The 20,846-nt window shown below is 48.8% G+C and overlaps 2 protein-coding genes across 3 annotated transcripts in view; both read left to right on the top strand.

Annotated features, from left to right (window-relative positions):
* Positions 1-132: 132 nt before the first annotated feature.
* On the top strand, positions 133-6,250 carry zfand4 (zinc finger, AN1-type domain 4). Its single transcript, XM_003964110.3, has 10 exons — positions 133-482; positions 1,109-1,422; positions 1,653-1,728; positions 2,036-2,103; positions 2,194-2,380; positions 2,488-2,632; positions 2,786-3,910; positions 4,064-4,115; positions 4,424-4,541; positions 5,407-6,250. Exons 2-10 carry the CDS (start codon positions 1,239-1,241, stop codon positions 5,540-5,542), a joined length of 2,091 nt encoding a protein of 696 aa, XP_003964159.2. The 5' UTR covers positions 133-482; positions 1,109-1,238; the 3' UTR covers positions 5,543-6,250.
* A 1,176-nt stretch (positions 6,251-7,426) lies between these two features.
* Positions 7,427-20,846, top strand: part of marchf8 (membrane-associated ring finger (C3HC4) 8) — a 36,549-nt gene continuing 23,129 nt past the window's right edge. The window contains exons 1-2 of one of the 2 annotated variants that reach the window (XM_029835672.1): positions 7,427-7,583; positions 15,634-15,822. In XM_029835672.1, the coding sequence (XP_029691532.1) occupies positions 15,727-15,822 (96 nt within the window). In that variant the 5' untranslated portion in view covers positions 7,427-7,583; positions 15,634-15,726. The other variant, XM_029835673.1, reaches the window with a different exon arrangement.

The following is a 20,846-nucleotide window of genomic DNA, read 5'->3' as shown; positions in this document are numbered from 1 at the left end:
TTGAAGATGCTATTTATTATGTTTTTAATGGTTTCACGGTCGTAGTCACAGGAAACGCACCATCAGGTGACCGTTCATGCCCCGCCCACCCCAGTGCCAACAAATCCTATTGGTCTCTTTGTCTGTCAATCAGCTCCCGTGTCAAAGGTCCAGTTCAGCCCTCTGTGACAGGTATGATGTCGCCGTCAAGACGACAACGACGACTGTCAGTATCCGACCGTCGGTTCCTTGTCTAAAGATAGTTTTAAACTGAAAAGCAGCTCGGCGGTGGGCGGATTATCCACATAATGTGACGGAATACTACAGAGGACTGGACTTAACGGAGGCGGGTGAAGGCGGATGTAGCCTAGCATTCCGCTAGCTAGCTTTTTGGGAGAAAGGTGGTCATTGTTTGAGTTTTTGGCTAACATGGCAACAAAAGCTAATGCTAACAGCATCGGCTAGGAGGGCTTCACTGCAGGGTTTTCCGACGATAATGGAAGGTATGTAGAATTCAGCCTAGAAACTATGGTTAAGCAACGTTTTAAGTCGATTATAAGCGTTCAGTGTGACCCTTTCCTGCTAGTTAACTGTGTGAATTGAATAGGCAGTGTTGACTTCATTCATCTCTAGCTTTTTGGAAAGCTAACGGTTGCTAATCTTGTCCAATTGCCAACCTGGAAAACAAGTGACATTTATCAACGATGTATTTGAACAAACAGATATGTAGTTAAATATATTTCTCATACCCCCACGTAGTATTCTTCAATGGCGGTGTTTAAATAATAATGCCCTTACATTACTACTGTCTAGTTAACATAGTGAAGTATCCCTCTTCATATTTGCATTGCTATAACTGGAGTAACGTGGTCACCTCTGGAGAACCTGCTTTCCATGCAAGGTAAAGGTTGCCAGGTGGTGGTTGGTTGCCCAGTGGCACAGGAGACCTGCTTGAACTTTGGCCATTGACTTTAATGCGCCGCTGAATGTTTGATAAGACATCTTCCACAATCTCCTTCAAGTCCAGTGTCTTCAATTGCAAATAACTGCAAGCAGATACTGTATGTTGAGTTTAAGATTGTAGGAAATTCAGGGAAGACTGATATCTTGCTTGTATCTCTTCTTACAGCTGTGGTCGCCCTACAGGATGTCTGAAAATTGCGATGTCTGTGATCAGCGCCCGTTCCTCCCTTGCAGATTTTGGGCCGGTTGCCCATTTTAACCATCTCTTCCAATAGTCTGAGCTGCAACTTGCCAGGATGTCTAATAAAAAGGAGCCGCCCTTCTTTAATGACAAGAGTATGCGAGCCTTCCACTATAAGCTGCCTTTTTATGACACGATGGAGCTCTTCATAGAGACCCTGACCGGGACCTGCTTTGAGCTGCGGGTGCTGCCTTTTGAGGCTGTCATTTCAGTCAAGGCGAAAATCCAGAGGCTGGAAGGTACAGAGTCAGCTACTGTGTCTTGTGAATTTGTTGATTACATCAAAGCCATTTCCATTGTTTTCTTTGATGTTGAAGACCTCAAGTCGCACTTCTCCTGTCAGTTGCATGCCTCTGCCTGTAGGGGGCAAACTCAAGTCATTTTCCATTTTGGCACAACTAATCAGTTGGAATTCAAACAGATTCATGTCTGTTAATCTTCTGCCCCGCTCTCTCATGTTGTTTGTAAGGTATCCCTGTTGCCCAGCAACACCTTATCTGGAACAATTTGGAGCTGGATGATGAGCATTGTCTGCACGACTATGGGTAAATCTGTTGCTCCCTACTGTTTCTGTCCTTCCAGTGTGGAGAGTGAAATTTTAAAAACTCATTTGACCAAATAGCCTGCTGTATTTTTAATTCAGAATATTGTCTAAAGGGGATTAGACGAGAGTCAAGAAACTTTCTGGTCATTTAATATTTACCACATCTTCTCCCCCTCTGTGCTTGTTTATGAGATGGACACAGCAGGGCCTGCTGCTAGGTGTCATCGTAGCAGGCTCCTGTCACACTGCAGCATGCTTTTAGTATCTCCGTGAATGTTCTGATGAGACAATCATTGCTCTGTCTGCAGTATTGCAGAAGGATGCACTCTGAAACTCGTCTTGGCACTCAGGGGAGGCCCCATAAACACCAGGAGAGGTAGGAAAGAAAAAATATAGACCTGGAATAAACTTTTTTTTTTTTTTAAAGACTCTTTTTAATCAGACGGCACTCTTGTTTTATTTTCAGTAACGATGGAGGATCCAATTAAGGAGGTAGCTGACATGATGGAGAACACCAAGGAGGAAGGTTGGGAGAAAAGCCTGGCCAACAAGCAGGTCACTTTTGTGGTTTATCGTGAAGGTGACCAATTAAACTTCTTCAGAGTGTTAGACAGAGGAGATGGTACTCTGACCCCACTGTCTGAGTCAATAAGGTTAGATTTTCTTTTTTTGTTTTTTAATGCAGTCACACCACACAGAGCCTGCAGTTAACCAGGCAGCTTTGTGAGAGCACCAGTAAGAGTTCTCTCCTTTCTTTCAGTGGCAACTCTCTGTACAACGTGTGTACGGAGGAGGAGGATGGAGAAAATTGTGCAGCCTCCCAGCAAAGTCTGGAAAATTCCATCACAATGAACAAAATGAAGCTACTCAAAGCCAAGATGGAGGATATGAATCTGAACAAAAAGGTAGAAGTCCTAATAAATCTTTATTTTACTCACTTTAATCAAACCAAATAATTCTGGTAACATCAGTATCGGCTTATGAGACAATTGTGTGTGATAAAAGATCAACATCTGAAGTCAAAGTGCTCTTAAAATCCTATTGCATCTGTTTCCCAGCCCAAGAAGTCAGCCAAGGTTAAGCCCCGCCCCCCCGGCAGCTCTCTGGGACCGTCTAGCACGCGACACCATCACCGCCTCCTCCGCTCAGTGCCCCACCTCCACCCCCCCTGGCAGACAAGTGCACACCTACCTCCAATTGCAGACTGGAATTCCCACGACCTGGCCGGGACGTCTGCCCATCCCTCCGTCCCCAGACGACCTCCACCCTCCTCTCCGTCCCCATGTCCTCCGTTTTCAAAAATCCGACCCCCTCCCAAAGTGTCCCGTTTGGACATTGGCAGCACAAGGTTGGTTAGGGATTGCGTCTACCCCCAGCTCCCACCCCTGTGTATCAGGGGTCCACCAGAAGCGACCTTTGACCCGGGTGACCCTGCAGCAGAGGCAGTAGGCCTGGGTTTGTTAGAAGAAGCTTCAGGGCTGGTGGTGCCACCCCAGCCTGCAGCTCCTTTTGGGGAGCTTTCAGACCCGCTGAGCTTAGACGCAACCAGCGTCCCAGACGGAGGCCACCACTCTCTGGAGGTGGGGGCTCAGCACCAGTTGTCCCACTCCCCTCCCGCTATCAGCACTTGGACCCTTGGGACCAGTGATAATCTCACCAGCAGAACTGATAAGACACTACTCGGCACATCCTTCCACATCAGCCCCCCCTCTCCTTCGCTGTCACCGCCTGCCAGGTGTTTACAGCCCAGTCTCCAGCCTCCGTCCCCCCCCCGAACCAAGGCAGGAAGCGTGTCTCCTCATTCCTCCACCATGCCTTCGCTTCATTCCGCGCAGCGCCGTGGCGTTAAAGTGCAGTCGCCCGGCAAGAGGCCTGAGCTCATCTCTCAGAGAGAAGCAAGAAGCATCACCATCATAGCCAACCAGGCCTATAAGGAGCCAGTGGGGTCGGTCAGTGACCCTGACCTCCTAGTTTCTTTGTCTTCGAGGGCTCCGGACAGCAGCAGCAGCCACCGGGACAACCTCAGAGAGAATCTGGGGCTCGCCATTTCATTGTCCTCATCTATCACCTTAGGACAGGACACCTTCCGTTCCAGGAGGCCTTCCAACACAAACAGCAGGCTCCTTCTGGACGATCTCTCACGACAGATATCCCAGTCCCACCAGGCAGCAGCCTCTTACATGGTGAGACACAGACCTGTGGTGGTGACTCCAATAAACAGCTTTTAGTGTCTGTTTTAACTGTTTCAACGTTATTGGAGTCTTTAAAGCCTCTAAAATGTTTATTTCAATCCTATAAATGAAAGGCTCTGCAATAACTTCGGACGTTGTTTGTAGGTCAGCGACGCCGTCGAGTCTGATGGAGTCGTGGCTTCATTTACCAAAATGGGTAAGCCAGATTCTTTATAGCAATCCTGTCGTACCAGAGGGGAAAGACTTAGTTTATCATACTCGGCCAAATTTATCCAACCCTCCCAACAGTCGGTAGCAGGATTCAGCTGCTCCGGAGGTAACGTGAGAGCTCTCAGTGCGCTACGTTATGTGAGAACTCTTGAATGGGCTCTGCAAGGCGCCCCGAGGTGTTTAAATAATCATTATGAGAACATCAGAAGACACCAGCCACTGGTGACCTTGCAGATATGTTTCACCCAGCTTTGAAGAACCTCTCATGTGTAAATCTCCCACACTCGTCCACAGGCGCTCCATTACACCACCTACCTCCAGTCAAGGCTCCCACCAGCAGCAAGAAGAAGAGCTCAAAGCACTGCTTCGCCTGTGGCAGGAAGACCGGTCTGGCCAGCAGCTACGAGTGCAGGTAGAGGCGGCGCTTCCACCTGCACCCACTGGCTCACACTCCTAATTTTAGCTCCCAGTAGGTCGCGCTGAATCCTTCACTGGACCTGATGCTACTTTTTTAGCTTTTCATGTGGAGACATTCTTCTGTTTAGTACCTAAGCTTCCCTACATCAGCATCCTGGACCTTTACCCCCTCCCTCAGAGCTTCTCAGCTCATCAGAGTTTCTCCTGAGCTTGTCCACTACGGCGGGACGTCACCTTGAATCTGCTCCTTTACTTTTGGGACGTGTCTACATTCTTGTTCCAGATCTTGTTTAAACCTGTGCAGCGTTTCCTGGAGCGAGCCAACCGTTGTCGCCATATTGTTTTGGCCCTGCCGCTTTAAATGGAGTTCCTGAAGATGTGCTGCGATGTCGACCACAAAGGCAGCAACAGCCGTCACGTGCTGTTCTCGAGAAACCTTTGAAGCTGTGTTCCTTTCTGAAACCTGCTGCCTTCTCAGGAATGAACCCATTCGTGTCCAACTTCATATCAGTGCCAATTCCCCTCACGGCCCCATATGTGTCCTCTACCCAGCGGGTCCGGGGAGCTCATTCTCTCATTGTGAAAGCGAATCCGCTTTGTGGCTCAGATCTTATGTTGAAGCTCGAGTGTCTGCGCTGCCGTTTGCTCATGATCAAATCGGATCGTGTTGCAGATTTGGGGCGGCAGCAGCGCTCCCAACAGCTGCAATCCAATATGTGGGGAAATGACCCGCTCTCTTCTGCTTAAATATTAATAGTGTTATATTTCCATTCACTTTCATTGGTCTGGGGTCTGTCGAGGGCGGTTATCTGGGCCGAGGTCTGACGGCTGATCTGACGTGGTGAAAATCTCTCTTTCAGATGTGGTCACAACTTCTGCGCCACCCACCGCTACGCCGAGGCTCACGACTGCACGTATGACTACAAGAGCGCCGGGAGGCGACTCCTGCAGGAGGCCAACCCTCTGATCAGCGCTCCCAAGCTGCCCAAGATCTGAGGCGAAGAGCGACATGTCACCTGGACCCGTCATTGATATCAGAACAAACAAAAAAAAAGCTTCACCACTGCGTGCTTTTATTTTTTTAAATCTCAGCCAAGTTAGATTATGATCATGTGGAGAATCGAGGGTATGAATGGACACAGAACGACCGATTATGAATTGAATCTGTTACTTCCCCCCAATTGTTTAACCAGAGGATGAGACATTAGTGCATGTATGTAGGTAGGTTTTGCTAAATATATCTGCTGCACATTCTGTGTTTGAACATTTGTCACCCTTTTATTTTGAAGTGGGGGCCGCTGATGCTCAGCTTCTGACAGATGCACTTTAGAACTATCATATCTTCTATTTTCATGATCGTCTTTGGAAGTGTTATCTCAAATACAAACACTACAAAAAAATAAGTACACCCATAAATGGATTAAAAATGCTTAGTATTTATTCCTGAATATTTAAAGTGGCGATTTGTTTTGAAATAGAAATTCTGATGTGCGTGTTGGTGTGAATGTCAGTGGTGATCTGTAACTAAGTGAAGTGTTTCAGGAATTGGATTCGTATTTAAAATGTGTGTGTACAATTAAGGCGGTTGCCATAAAATGAACTTTTGTATGTCCTTTTTTATTTCCTAACTATTGCAAAAACTGCTGTTACAGTATCTACAGGGGTTTGATCTAATAAAGTTTCCTTCCATATATATTGTCAAAAGGTGCGAAACTGATTTTATTTACTAGATGATATGTCTGAACGCTCCACATTTAGGCCAGTTGTGTGTCAACGCAGCATTTGTCCTGGACGGTTCACCGTTTGATTCTTTAGGTTTTCTAACACACAAACATCTGCTAATATCCTGATGCACCAGTAATCAGATCGGCCCTGTGATGGTGAGTCATTCAGCACGGGCATTTGCTCAAACTGAGCAGCAAACTACTCATTCTACGAGTGAAGTGAGGACATTTTGACTGGTAGTCAACTTCAAATGGCTGTTGGAAGGCAGGATTTTGAGTGTGATGTTAGAATTAGGTTCAGATTTTATAAATAAGTGCATAAAAACAAAACTAAATGTTCTCAGGCTCAGCTGAGCCTGAGAGCAGGTGACATAGACACAATTATATTCCATTCAGTTTCCTGGTTCTGCATAAGGCTGCAAAAAACAGTCTCAACCCACCACAAACCCAAACAGGCTGCAGCTGTCTGACACACACGCGTACACACACACACACACGCATGCGCGAGCACAGAGGAGGCCTTGTCCCGCCCAGAGGATGCAGTTGCATGAATAATAAGCCCAAACACAATGATGGTTTCACAGAGGAAGAATCTCATTTTGGCCTGAAGATGCTGTTGCTCATCTGATTCACTTCAGTTGAGACAGTAACGTTTCTAGTGGTGATCGCTGCACGACCAGCTCTCCTCCTGTGTGTGTGTGTGTGTGTTTAGAGGAGTGTTTAAAAATCATCACTTTTCATCCCAGATATTGACGCAATATCTCACATTTCTGGGGAAGTGAGCACACTGAAACTGTGCCCAGGCTCACCAGAGCTGCACAGTTCAGGACTCCAATGCAGGCGTGAGCTGTGCAAAATGGCCACAGACATGGTTTGAAATTCAAGAATGAAGCTATAATTGAAAAATATAGAAGAAATGAGCAAAGTCAAACATGCAGGATAAAGAAAAGGAACAATGTCTGAGCCCCACAGATGCTGCCAGACAGGTTTTTTCTTGTTCTAATGTGTGTGCTGCTAATTTTCCCAAGGGCATTATAAATTACACAACAGTGAAACACACGTAGGCGCAGTTGCTGACAGCTTTGAAAGACCGTGTTCGAGCATCCACTGCCGTCATCTTCATCCACCTCCTCATCCCCAGAAGCCCGTGCGTGCCGCCTGTCATTCGGCTTCTTGGGGCCTTTCTCTTCTATTCGGTGGTTTTGTTTTGGTCCGATCCTCCTCCAGCCAACATCCGAACGCGGAAGTCAGTGACGCATCAAGACGCGCAGCTGATCTGCGGGCGCAATCAAACCATCAAACCTCGTCTTTTGGTGAGTGTTTTCTTTGTGTGCATGTGCATATGTGTGTGATAGCAGGGTACCCCCCTCACACACACATACACACACACACACACCCCTGAAGTATTCTTGCTGTGGCTCCGGCGGATGCGCTGCGTTTCTCGCCGCGTCTGATCCAAACGGAGGCGGCTGACGGTCGGACGGATGTGCACTAGGATCTGAATGTGTCAGAATTTTCTTTATTTTACGTGTCCTGGAGCCCCGAAACAGTCAGGTATGTGAATTCAGCTGAACGTCTGTTGGTCGTGCGCTCTGCAGCACAACGGGAGAAAAACGGCGACGCTCCAGTGCGGAAATGTCCGCTTTTAAAAGTCCCGTCACTACGTGCGTCGGGCCATTCTTCCTGGCTCAGTGGGAGCCGTGTTCCGTGTCTCCCAGCACGTCTTTGTTGCTTTTCCTGTCGCCTTTCTAAACCTTTTGTTTGGGACGGAATCAGACGGGACGCCAGTTGTTGTGCTTCCATTTCTTCCTAAAAACGCATTTTCATTTTTAGAATTCCCTCCTAGCACTCTGGAATATGACTTGTTTTTTTTGGGGGGGGGGGGGTGGTTGTGCAAAAATGCGTATTCTGGTGCTGCTCTGCTGTGAATAGAGATTCTACTGATGGCTTCAATGACTGGCTGTGTGGCGGCAGCAGCTTGGTCTCTGTCTCGGCGCGTTCATGGCTCCCTACACGCAGCCCGCTGCCCATTTAAGGTTTCTGCTTCTGCTCTCCTTGCAGTCAGGTTAACCTGGAACTCTGTGACAGCAGCTCTCCCATTACGGTGATCAGAGGCTCAGCTTTCCTCGCGTCCTGCTGAGCCACATCGGGCAGGTGCAGCCTGTTTAACCCCGCTCGATATGGAGCAGAGTTTGCTCCACAGCGCCGTGCGCGTTCTCCAGCTCTCCTCCACGATCCAGCTGGCAGTTAGTGCTGAAAGGTCAACCAGCCGCGTCCAGAGCTGCCACATGCTGTCATCCTCAGCCATCTCGTAAAATATGTAATTGCACTACAGATATTTTAGTCGCTCCATCCCAGCAGCAATTGAGGCCCCCTGTTTTTTATTTTAAAGTGCATCCCGTCAGCAATCCACCTTTTTCTTGTCGGAGATGGACATCCCGCTCCTCTCCATCTGCCACCTTCATCTTGAGCCTCTTCATAATCTGACAAATTATGGGTCTCCCCATGACGGCGCCGAGCCCTCAGCTGACCCCTGGAGTCAACGACTGCAGGGCGGAATGAAGCTGTCGAGAGGAGACGGCAGCTGTCACCCTGAACTGATTCTTCGGTCTTTTTCATGTGGAGAGAATGCAGTCAGAAGCACGATGGCATTGTTCTACATGTTGACTGCTATTATTGTGCGGGACAATGTGCCTTCTGCAGGAGTTTGACAGCCTCTTTTATGCAGGGACAAGACAAGGGCTCCCTTTCTAAACCAAACTGGCATTTGAAAGATGCTTAAGGTGGAAGAGACTCCGAAGCCTCTTTTCCGCTTGTTGTTTTTTTTGAAGTTTGTCCTGTTTTGTTTTCGTGCTTAAGCTTGTCGTGATCGAGACCTCAGGCTGGTTTTTCCCCCGCACAAACTCTGACTCTTGCTGCCTGTTTTAGCGTATCGGCGCACGTTTTTGTCAGCAAGGCCAGTTTAGTTTAACATTCTGCATTTCTTTTTAGATCTAAGGTCTGTTTATCTCGCACACAAACACCCTGAGGGCATATTTCTATCCTTAATGGCTCATGTTTCATCCCAGTCGGATGTGACGTGGTTTTAGTGAATCGCTTTCCTTCCGAGTCTGTTATCTTCCATGTTTGTGGTCAGTCTGCTCCAAAATGGCACCTGCAGACGTGGCTGGGTGACTCAGACCGAGGCTGCGTTCCGCTCTGTCCCGCTTGCTTACTCGAATAATATTAATTGCGTTCTGCGGGGACAGGAAGCTCGTCCACTTAAAAGAATCCGGCCTCCGCATCTGTCCACATATGAGCTTCCAGCAGAGATGCGAGGGAGGCGTCCACTGCTGGGCCTGCTGGCTCGGCGCCTGGCTGGGGTCTAATGCAATAACTTAATAACCTGGTCCTGATGTCCCGCAGCGAGCAACCTTGCAGCCATCAGGGTATCGATCGGGTCCTATGACTTCCTCCTCTGGATGTGCGTCGTCTGTTTTGTAGTGTTTGTGTGCACGTGGGCGCGGCGAAGTTTGCACGCGGAGGGGGAGGGGTGGACAGCCACCATGCATCAGGGGGCAAACGCGCTGACTCGGCTGAACCGACGGTGGGACGGCACCGCTGGGTCGTGCTTGATGGTGTCATTAGAGGGACCTCACGGTCTCTCAAGGCTTCTGCCCGCTCAGGGCCACAAATCACCCCCCCCCCCCCCCACACCCACACACACACACACGACTCTATAAGTGCACATGTGATCCCATTTTGTCTACAGTGCAGATATTGGAAATGGGACACCGCTGATACCTGCTCATGTTATTGGATTAGCCGCTCGCGTTTCGGTTAGATCAGGCATGTCCAAACCCAGTCCTCGAGGGCCACAATCCAGCTGGGTTTTCTGTCCTACCAGGCTGAAAATGCATTCAGTGGGATAAAAAAAAACCGTCAGGATTGTGGCCCTCGAAGACTGGGTTTGGACATGCCTGGGTCAGATGGAGGATAATAAAACGGCAAACTGAATCTTTGCGTCGCACGCGTGGCTCCGTGGAGCTCTGCAGATTCCACCAATCAGGTCTGAAAAGGCCTGAACGTAACTGTAAAACTGGTAAAGTTTCAGGAGAGGGCTCAGAACGTTCAGTTCTGAATGATTAGAGTTTCCTGAGCATCGCTCTCTCTCTACCTGCAGGGGTGGACTAATTATGTATTTAATAGCAACAGAGCTGCTCGCTGCAAATGAAAATTGCTCCTCGGAACGAAGTATTTTCCGTATGTCAAGCTGACTGAAGGGATGATTGTAAATGTCAGAATAAATCAGCGATGCGGAGGGCAACTGATTCCTCAGATGGACGATTTCCATCCGTATCTCCAGTCTGACATCAGAAACACGAGGAGGCAGTCCCAGCGGGTGCAGCGCGGCGCCGTTTTCATAATCATCCGTTCCACCTGCAGGTGCTGGCTGCCAATTTAAAACTTTGCATTGACGCTCTCAGAGCCGAGGTGGGGAATTCATGCTTACGCTTGTGTAAGTGCAGCTTTTATACCTGTTTGGCTCAGCGTCTTTGAAGCCGCTGGGCCGTCGGCGTCGTGTCTGCCGTGGAACACACACACGCACCGACGGACGAGTGGGTTCCTTCGATCCGCTCCTCCACGTCGCACTGAGACCCGAGTACATGTGGAGGTTGGTGCGTCTGCCTGACATCTGGCTTTGTTCTGTTGCGCTGTAGCTCCTGTGAGGAGGAGGAGGAGGAGGAGGAGGAGGAAGATGAGGGTCTAAATCCAGACATGGTTTGATGTGTTCGGAGGATGTGCGATGAAAACCTCGCATGTACAGTCACGGCGAAGCACTTTTGGCCTTGAATAATATTGGTTTTTTTTGGTCCCAGACTGTGCTTAAAGCTAAAATCTTTGGCGAAGGAACCTGATGTATTTTATTCCAATAAAGCAGCTTTTAGTTGCAATAGTTGATAAAGAACATAACTTAAAATTAATTGATTGCAAACCTCCTTCAAGGCCCCGCGAGGTCCTAAATTTAAAATTCCTGGATCCCTTTTTGCATCCTCCCACTAAGTGTCATTGACTCCTCTCCTGGGATTTAATTTTTTTCCCGTAATCCCTCAAACAGACAAACGCAAATCCAAAATTTGCCCGGGGGCATTTGTAGAACACTGCCAAGGCAAATACGAGCGAAATCCACTGAAATGAACTGTTTTATGTGACTGCAGCCTTTAAAATCTGTTGAAACTCTGCAGAGTAACTCCCTCTGGAAACTCCAGACTTCACAGTTAACTTTATTTTGGGCGGAGGGAGACCTGGAGCGGACCGGAGCCAAAGCCACCACTTTTGGAACCCAGAGACAGCTTCCTAATGAAGACATAGGCCCCGATAGAGGTGTAGAAATAAGAGCGGAGGGTGACCTGACCTTGTTAAAACTTGGAGGTTCTCTTCTGCTGAGTGCTGCAGAAGTTTCTCAGAAAGCGAGTTTAAAATGTGGGGGGAACTTCTCTCCTCCTGCATCATATGCAGCTTAATCCTCCCTCGAAACCTGTGGGTAAGACTTAATCATGTTGTGCAACAGCACGTACGAGGAAATAAAACCACCCAGATGTGAAGCGAGCAAGTGTGTGCATGTGTGTGACAGAAGTGTTCACAGAAGTGACGTCTAGAGTGAGACCGAGAGTGCATTCGGTGTTTAGCTACCGAAGTGGAACGCCACCAGCCTCGGCATTGGATGCTCACAGGATGTGCTGGGCGGTGTGTGTGTGTGTGTGTGTGTGTGTGTGTGTGTGTGTGTGTGTGTGTGTGTGTGTGTGTGTGTGTGTGTGTGTGTGTGTGTGTGTGTGTTGGGGGCTCATGCTTCCTCTTTGTCTCGTGTTTTACTTCACTTTTATGTTGACAGACTGTTACCGTAATGGATGTGCGTCGCTGTCCTGTTGATGGGTTGGTTTTTTTTACTTCCACTTCCTGTTTCTGGATGTTTGAAAGACTGCGGGACTGTAGTTCGCTCAGCATTTCCTTCTCAATACCGTCTGGCGGTCTGTTCACGCCGCAAAGTATGAGAAGCAGAAACTCGTGTGTTTTCCTATCTCTGTCAGGACACGACGCGTTCCCCAGACCCTTGGCCCAAATTTCAGCACATTTTTTTCAAGCATGTGCTGAAATCGTGTGTATTTTAGTTTTCCATGTGGTGGTGATCTAAGACCAACCAAACTATTCTGAGAAAAATCATATGCCGACTTCTACAGTTCCTCTTATAAACAGGTTCTCTTCCTCCAAAAATTCCTGTTTTACAAGATGCGCCGTATTTATAATGAACTACAGCGATTAGTTAATTGGATACTAGCAGATTTTAGCCAAGACAATCGTCAACGATATTCACACATGCGGCTGATAGACGCCATCTTGGACCGTGCAGAATTTCCATATATGCAAAGGAGGAGAATTCAGCACCGCCAGCCTTGTGTGTTCTGTGGTCAGTAACCCGGATATGGCGGGTCCTGGACCTCTTTATACTGTAATTGGCTGTGGTCCGCCACACAGTTTAACACCCCCCCCCCCCCCCCCCCCCCCCCCCCCCTGCCAGGGTCCCACTAAACCAGCAGGGAAGGCCGACGGCGGCGCGGCTCATCACGCCAGGTTCTGAGCGGGTTTCTGCACTGATAAACAAACATTTTCATAAGCTTCTAATTTTATTTAGTGCGTCGGCCGCGTGAGCCGTTTTGCTCCTGAATTAGTCGTTCATCTCATTGAAAACTGACTTTAATTAAGCTGCTCTCTGGAGGTCTCTTACTTTATTCTCCTCTATTTATTTGCTTTGGCTTCAGCCTGCACATCTTCATTTAGCAGCATCAGCGACGCTTCTGAAGCCTTTACGGTGCGCCTCCTTTGTGTCGCATCGTTTGCTCTTTCTCTATCGGCTCTGATTCCCGCAGCTCCTCTCAGTCTGCTGAGAATGGTTGGAATCACTGACCCAGTGAGGTATTTAACTCCAACAGGCCGTTTCTCAAAAACAATAGGATTGTATCTTCTTGGGCAGCAGAACTGAGAATGAACTTTTACTGCAAATTAGCAGTATTTTCTCCCCAAATGAGGAAGTTTGTCTGTGTCACAGTTGCTGTTTCCTTCTTAGCACCGTTCCCTTGATAAACAATCATCTGCAAACTAAACTGAAATGAAAACACTCCTATGTGTCAAATTATCCACTAATTGAACTTTGAGGGTGAAAGCTTTTGCTTTGTGTGTTCTGTCTTCTGCAATTACAGCCGGAATCCTGAATTCTTTCAAGTCAAAGTTAAAAACTGTGAGTCGGGACCCCACAGTCAAGTGTGTTGCTGCAATCCTCTGCAATATTTAAACCTTCACAGATTAAATTGCAGCGAGAAATGTGCTTGCTCTCCAAATCATTGATTTAAACAGCCTTTGAATCTAAATTAGTGTCATCCAAAGGCAGCCGTGTTTATCCAGCCTCGTCTTCCATGGAGCGTTTTAAAGCCTCACATCCTTTGGGAGGGTAACTCTTTAGGTTGAGGTCGTTTGTGCAGTGACGGCAGGATTGAATGATGCACGAGCGAGGTTTCCCCTGGCCGGTCGCCAGAGATCAGCCGCTCGGCCGTATCTCGGGTCTGATCTGACAGCGGGGACACGGAGGGGCTCCTGGGAAACCGGAACAGGAGCAGAGCTCAGCCGAGCGGAACGCCACGGAGACGGGACGGTGATTTAACTGTCAGTGCAGCAGCGATGGGATGGCTGGGAGAGACCATGGCGTCACAGGGGGACACCCAGGCGGAAGCTGGCTCCAAACCGGTGGTCGTCTCACCCCGTCACCGGCCGACCATCTCAGGCATTTTTAACCCTCTCGCCACGGCAGGGTGTCCGTCCCATCGTCTTGATTGTCAAAACATGTCAAAACATGTCCTCCGATCGCACTCGGGCGATGCCAGAGGATCCCAGAATGAGGGCGCCATCAGCATCTTAGGCTTAGTGCCCCAATTCTGTCCAGTCCCCGGCAGAGCTGTCAGTTATGCTCTTCCTTATTAATTCGGAGGACTTGATATTAATGATCTAAAAACAAAGCACATCTAGACCCAAAAAAAGGCTGTTTGCTTTTTGGCACATGTACAAACCCATGTTGGAGGTGGGCTGTTATTAACTGTACTGGAGCCTCCCACCAGAGGGCGTCGGAGCTGCTTCAGCCACCTCTCAGGGCTGCGTCCAGCTGATTGGACGATGTGTCTCTGGTCAGCGTTCAAATAAACTCTGCTGGAATTTGAAGCTTCTGGCAACTTGATCATTGGGTTGATTTTAATTGGATTATTTCGACCACCAACCACCCGCTCAACCAAACTGGTCCACAAATAAACAGTCGGCTTTAGGGGTTAGAAATGAAGCATCAGACCCTCCCTGGTGGCGCGATCGCCTCCGCTCAGCCTGAAACGCTAACGTGCATCGGGGAAATGTTCCTGCAGTTGTCCTCGGTAGTAACGAGCCCTCTGGAGCAGCCATCGCCACGGCGACAAACGCTGTTGTTTTCAATATCCTGACTCTACGAGTGCACCACAGATCACAAATGCACACCAGGAACCATTTTTGCAACATTTCTGCAACATTTCTGCAACTCTTTTGTACTTTACCACGCAAATAGATGCAATTGCGCATTAAAAGGGTTCGAAAGGCCAAGTTTGTTTCTATTAACACGTTTAAGTGCAGCGACGGCTCCACATTTAGCATCGCAACTTCACACCAGCCGACTGATTATTGTCATTTGACTGACCTCCCATCTGTCTGTCTGTGGGCCGCTTTCTTAATCCCGTCGTTTTCGTGCCGAGGATTTTACTAGTGGACAAAAAAGAGTAAAATACACACACACACACACACGCAGGGCCTCATGGTAAGTGAGCTAAAGCTTAATTGCAGCCAGTGTGAGCACAGATGGCGGCCTTATCTGAAGTGAAAATGACCCATATGTCAACTTCTCTTGTGTAACTTCCCAGGAAACGCAACGCAACGCTGTGCCTCGGCTTTTCGGAATCGAACTTGCGGTAACTCGGCACAGATTACGGTGCTGTTGTGGTCAGTTTTACTCAATTTTAGCTCCACCACACTATCTGCTTCCTGCGCGGCAGATGGTTATCGATATATTTATATATATAAAAGACGTTTGCTGCGATGAGACAGAATTTACCAGATCTTGCCTGAGTTGCTTCAGCCTAAGAGGCACGAAACTGTCAAACCGTGCACGTGCAAACTGAAGTTATAAATAACTGGCAGCATAATCTGGAGCTACGATGAAACGAGGGGCCTCATTCACACATCGGCTGCAGTTGTAGACATCGGCCGACCGTATTCGAGCGCATCCCTCAGCTCATCCGCTGCTCTCTCTGACCTCCGCAGGGCGAGGGGTCGCAGGCCGGACCGTCATGCCCTTTGCTCCGGCTCTCCGACAGGAAGTGTGCGTGTGAGTGTCCCCCGGTCGGCTCTGCTGGGATGAACATGCCACTGCACCAGATCTCCGTCATCCCCCGTGACGTCACGTCCTCGCGGGCGTGTGGCAACGGGAAAGCGAAAGACAAAGACAAGCAGGTACGCGCTGATTTCCTCTGATTTACAACGGCTGTGCTCGGACCAAAATGTGCTTTTCCCCAGAAGATGTTGAGTATGTGTGTCGTGTCCTGTCCGTGTAGAGCTAAATGTCCAATCATGTATTATTATTTTAGACTAACAAGCCTCCTTGTAGACAAGTTGAAGCATATCAGCAAAAAAAATAAACTCCCATGTGATGGTAAAGTAGTCCTGACAGTCCAATTTAGCTTCTTCTCCACCACTGCTGCTGACATTGTCAGTTTTTAACTAAACCAATAATTTCCTGCTGTGCATCTTTTGTATTACCCAGAGTTCCCCTGTCCACTGTTACCGCCGCGGCAGCCTGACATCGGGGCTGATTTTGGCTTTTTCTGCTCCTGTGGCGAAAAACGCATTTGTGAGGCGATGTCGGCATTTAAGAGCTCGTATCCCTCACATTTCCAATCTTCCCTCTGTAAATGTCACAGCCTCTGTGCTCATAAGAGAAGTTAATTAGAAGAAGGAATACTGGTATTTATCATGTATGCTAGGATTTGGTCTGCTAGTTGCTGTTGTTTCCATCATATCTGTGGATTAAAATGTGAATGAGGAGAACAGACCCTCCTGAAAACGTCTGTCCGGGCTGTCCTCCAGCCACGGATCAGTCCTAAACCTATTATTTTCTGAATGCCAAAAATGTCACGGCGCTGTCGATTCTGCATTACAGACCTCCTCCAAACAAACAAACAAACAAACAAACAATGTCTCTGTTGCCTGTGGGTGGAAAAGAGGTTTTGAATCTAATGAGGCCTGTTCTCATTAGAGAACATTCTTCCTGCACTTGCATTAATGCCCAAAACTGCCTGGAGAAAATCGGCTTCTGCGGCTCCGTGGTGGACTCTCGCAGGGGTCGGCGCTCTTGTCATTTCTGTAATAGTGTCCTTAAACGGCTGCTCATGATTTACATTTATTCATATTGCCTGGACAGATGCGTCACGCAGAGACGCGTCCGTGTGCTGAAGGCCAAAGGCAAACTCTGGTTCCGGTTTACCCAGATTAGAAACGCTCCGTCTGAGCCTGCCGAGAGATTTAAATGTGCTCTGAGAGCTTGTGTGATTTATTTTCTCAGAATCCAACAATTAGGCTTGGAAATGTTCAACCTTGAATGAGTTGTTAGGGATTGCCGTGGTGATTTTCCTCCCTCTGAGTCATCAGTTCAGCTTCACTTCCTCCGTTTCTGCTGCTGGACGCTGAAGTGCTCTCACGCCGCCGTTGCTTTTTTAGGCTCTGCAACAAAGCGAGCTGCTAAGACAATATGTCCGTGTCACGCTCCCTCTGCCCGGCCTCATCAGAGCACTATAGATCCTCCAGCACAGGTGTTCTCAAGAGGCTCCTCCATTTCTTTTCTTCTTCAGCATACATATGGGAGAGCTTCATCCCCCTCTCGAGGCCACGTGATGTGCACACATGCACCAGTTTCTCTTGTTAGATTTAGACGTCCCCTTTCTGCTCCACCTGTTTTAATAATCCAGACAGGAACAGCAGGGACTCCCGGAGAGATGCAAACAGCTGTCTGCTAACCTGATGAATACATCTAGACATGATCAAAAAACCTGCCCTGTATTTGTAATGTAGCCCTGGTGGTGCTTGGTCACTTCATCCTGCAGTTGCATCCATCTGATAACCCAAAACTGGCTCTTTGGGGTTAAACTCCAGTCAGCTGTAGCTGTGGGAGTGAGACTACAACGATCCACCTGCTCCCCATCTCATCCGTGCTGGGCCTCCAGTGCCTGTGTGGATCGGTGCATCCTCGCTAACATGCTAACACGGAGTTCTGCTCTATGCACAACCAGCTCAGGCACCGGCAGCTGTGAACTCTGCTTCAGCTTCCTGTTGTCCAAGGTTAAATGAAGGTGTGCCGACTCCTCGCACAGCACCAGGGATGTAAACCTCGAGGGCTGTTGTCTGTCGGCTAGAAACGTTAGCTGGATGACACGATGGGTAACAATGTGGGATCAAAACTCACATCGTTCCCCTCAGCACCGCCCTCTCGCTGCATCGCCTGTCGACCGGGGCTACGTTATTCTGCTCTAACAGCAGGGGCCCAAATGCTCCTCGTAGAACCTTCAGAAAAGTGAGGAAAGGAGAAAAGGGGGGTGTAGCAAGGAGGAAAATTGAGGGTTGGCCCTGAATACTGATTGTTTTGGGGATGCTTGAGGTTATGCGTGTGTTTGGAGTTTAGTCACAGAGCACAGGCCCATCTGGCCCTCTTCGAGAACACAACTGCTCTTTTAACATCTCAGAAAAAGGAGCGCTAGTTAAAATTCCGGCTCGGTCAGCTGCTCCTTCAAAGAGCAATGCAGCTTTAACACTTGCTGGCCCCTTGTTGGCCTCTTTCCTCCAGCCTCCTGTTTGTTTCTTTTCAAAATCCCCTGATTGTTCTTGTGTGAAACTGTGGATTCTTCATCTTTGGGCACATCATTGAATTTTTTATTTAGTTTAAAAGCCTCTACATGAGTTTATTTCCCAGGAAAAGGAAGGCTCTCTGATATTCCCCAGAATAATACGCTCAGATTTATTTGCACCTGGGGTTCTTTGATAAGGCGTGCAGGAAATGGATTATGTATGAGCTGACAATAAAATAAGCTCTGGCACAGTTTAGCGGGTCGGTAAAGTGTGGGTGTAGGGAGGGAGCAACTGTGTCTCCAGGAAATACACAATGAGCTGTTGCCTCTTTAGCCCTGTAAGCAGCATTAGATCTGAAGTCTGAACAGAGAGTTTTCAGTGTCCACCTCCCTGAAACCTGAGCGGCACCAGTAACCGTAACTGTGCCGTCACTCAGCGCCGGGACACTCGATACGCTCCCTTTTTGATTCCGCATGTATTTTTTATCGGGCAGCTTTGTCCTTGGAGTCAAGGTCGGAGGAGACTCCTCGCTCTCCCGCGTGTTGGCTGGTGTCACCGAAGCTAAACGGTGGCTATTTAACGTGGAAGCTGACTGGGGTGAGACGGGGGGGCCCGCCCGCCGCCACGCCGCACGGTTTTATCAGTAACTTATATGAAAGGGGCAGTTTGATTTAAGTTCTAAAAATGCCTTTGGGAAATCTGGAAATATCCTTCTGCCTTGAGCCAGGAAAGTTTTCCAAACATTAGATAAATGCAAACCATCCAATCAGCCCCCGCCAGCTTGCCGAGGGGCTTGCACGTGAGCGCGCCACGATAAGGAAAGCTCAGAGCCGGGTAAAGTGGGCACGGGATGCGGAATTATCTGGAAAGGGGCTCTGTCAGTGTTTGTTTCCCGTCTATTCTGCTGCAAGCTGAAACCCAGCGAGGTTGTTGTTTTCTTCAGTTTAAATCCAGAAAATGATCAGGTTCCAGAAACAACCACACGCGTCCAGCTCAAACACACGCAGGCTCACACCCGAGCAGCCCCCGCAGCCGTGATTTGGGGGGGGGGGGGGACCAGTTCCCACAACCTGTCGTGGTGCAGAAGCTGGGGAGGGAAGATAACGCTGCAGCCGAGCAGGAATCCTCTCGGTGGCAGAAGCTGCGGATGTTGTGTGTCAGCACGAATCTGCTCTGTTGTGTCAGGTTCAGGAAATCGGTAAGCAAAAATATTTTAAGTTGTTTGTGTGTGTGTGTGTGTGTGTGTGTGTGTGTGTGTGCGCACACTGGCAGGTGGGCCCCCGATGTGGGCGGGACTCTCCTCCAACTCAAGATTTAGAGGAAATCGCTTCCTCCTTTAGGACGGTGCTGCGGGACAAAACCCTCCACAGCGTGTTGAGCTGAGGTCAGCGTGCACGAGCGTACGTGCGCTGAGCCTGAAGTACGGGTCTGATGGCCCGGTCGTGGAAAGGCCCCGTCCGAGTGGCTTTTGCTTCCCTTTCTTCGTCCCCTCAGGCCACTTGGCCGTCTGCTGCTGGGTCTGATGGATTTTGTAGGTGCGCTCGGTCGTCCTGTTCCAGCTGCCAACAGAGGTTAAGAGGCGCAGCAGGTGATAATCCCCCCCCCCCCCCCCGCTGCTCTCTGGAGATGTGCATGATACAGTGAAGAGTCTATCCCCTAATTAACCGCTCAGCCATCACCTCCACCCACCCCGACGTTCGCTGGAATCAGAACACTCGGCATCTAAATACGTACAAGATGTCTATACGTTAAGCTGCTTTGGGATTATCTCCCGGGAAAATGCATTTTGGAGAGATAATCTCACCGCTTGCTCACTATACTAAATTAATAATAATCCAAAGGATAGAGAGTTATTAACCTACTAACCAGTGTGATCCACTGGTGTTATCCACCTGACATGTGAGTGGGTAACACCTGGATACTTGCAGATGTAAATGGATAATAAAACCCAATTTTAATCTTTAAATGTAAAACAAACAGTGGCTGTAAGCGTGCGTTTCCGCTCCTGCTGTTGAATTAAAGATCTATAACAAGCGGCTCTTTTAGTAGTAATGGCTGCGAGGCGTTTACGTCTGGAGCTCCGAAACCTTCACACTGAGGTGGTGGAGAGAGCACGATGAGTAAACTTTGAATGAAAACCTCTCTGATATTTACGCTAAGAGATGAGTCAAAGCTGACGATGCTGAGGAAATAATGCACAAATCGCCACCCTGAAGGTTAGCTCTCCGTCCATGTCCAAGTCTCTGCCTCCTCTTGTCTCGTGGTTTGACCAGTGTGGATGCAGCCTGCAGCTTTGTCCCTCACTGCAGCCTCCGTCCTCCGTCCCCTGGGTCACAGTCGTCCCCCGGCTCGGGCGTCTGTTGTGGCGGGCGTGCAGTAACCACGCGCAGAAGGTCCCGATGTGAAAATAACAGGTATCCAGATGCCCTTCTCGATATTTCCTCTTGAAAAGTCCGTTTATTTCCTCCACAGCAGAGGTTGCCTTTTATTTATATCGGTTCCCTGTCCCCCAAAATGTCTCCATCTGTCATTTTCCTCCTCCTCCGCCCGCCTCCTCCTCTGGTTCACCCTCCTCCGTTAGCCAAACACGAGTGCCGCTAATCCCTCCATACATTCACCACGGCATCACAGATTTGTGT

Source organism: Takifugu rubripes, chromosome 4, assembly GCF_901000725.2.
Source record: "Takifugu rubripes chromosome 4, fTakRub1.2, whole genome shotgun sequence".
NCBI lineage: Eukaryota > Metazoa > Chordata > Actinopteri > Tetraodontiformes > Tetraodontidae > Takifugu > Takifugu rubripes.
The sequence above is the reverse complement of the archived record's forward strand: the minus strand, read 5'-3'. Positions and strand labels throughout refer to the sequence as shown.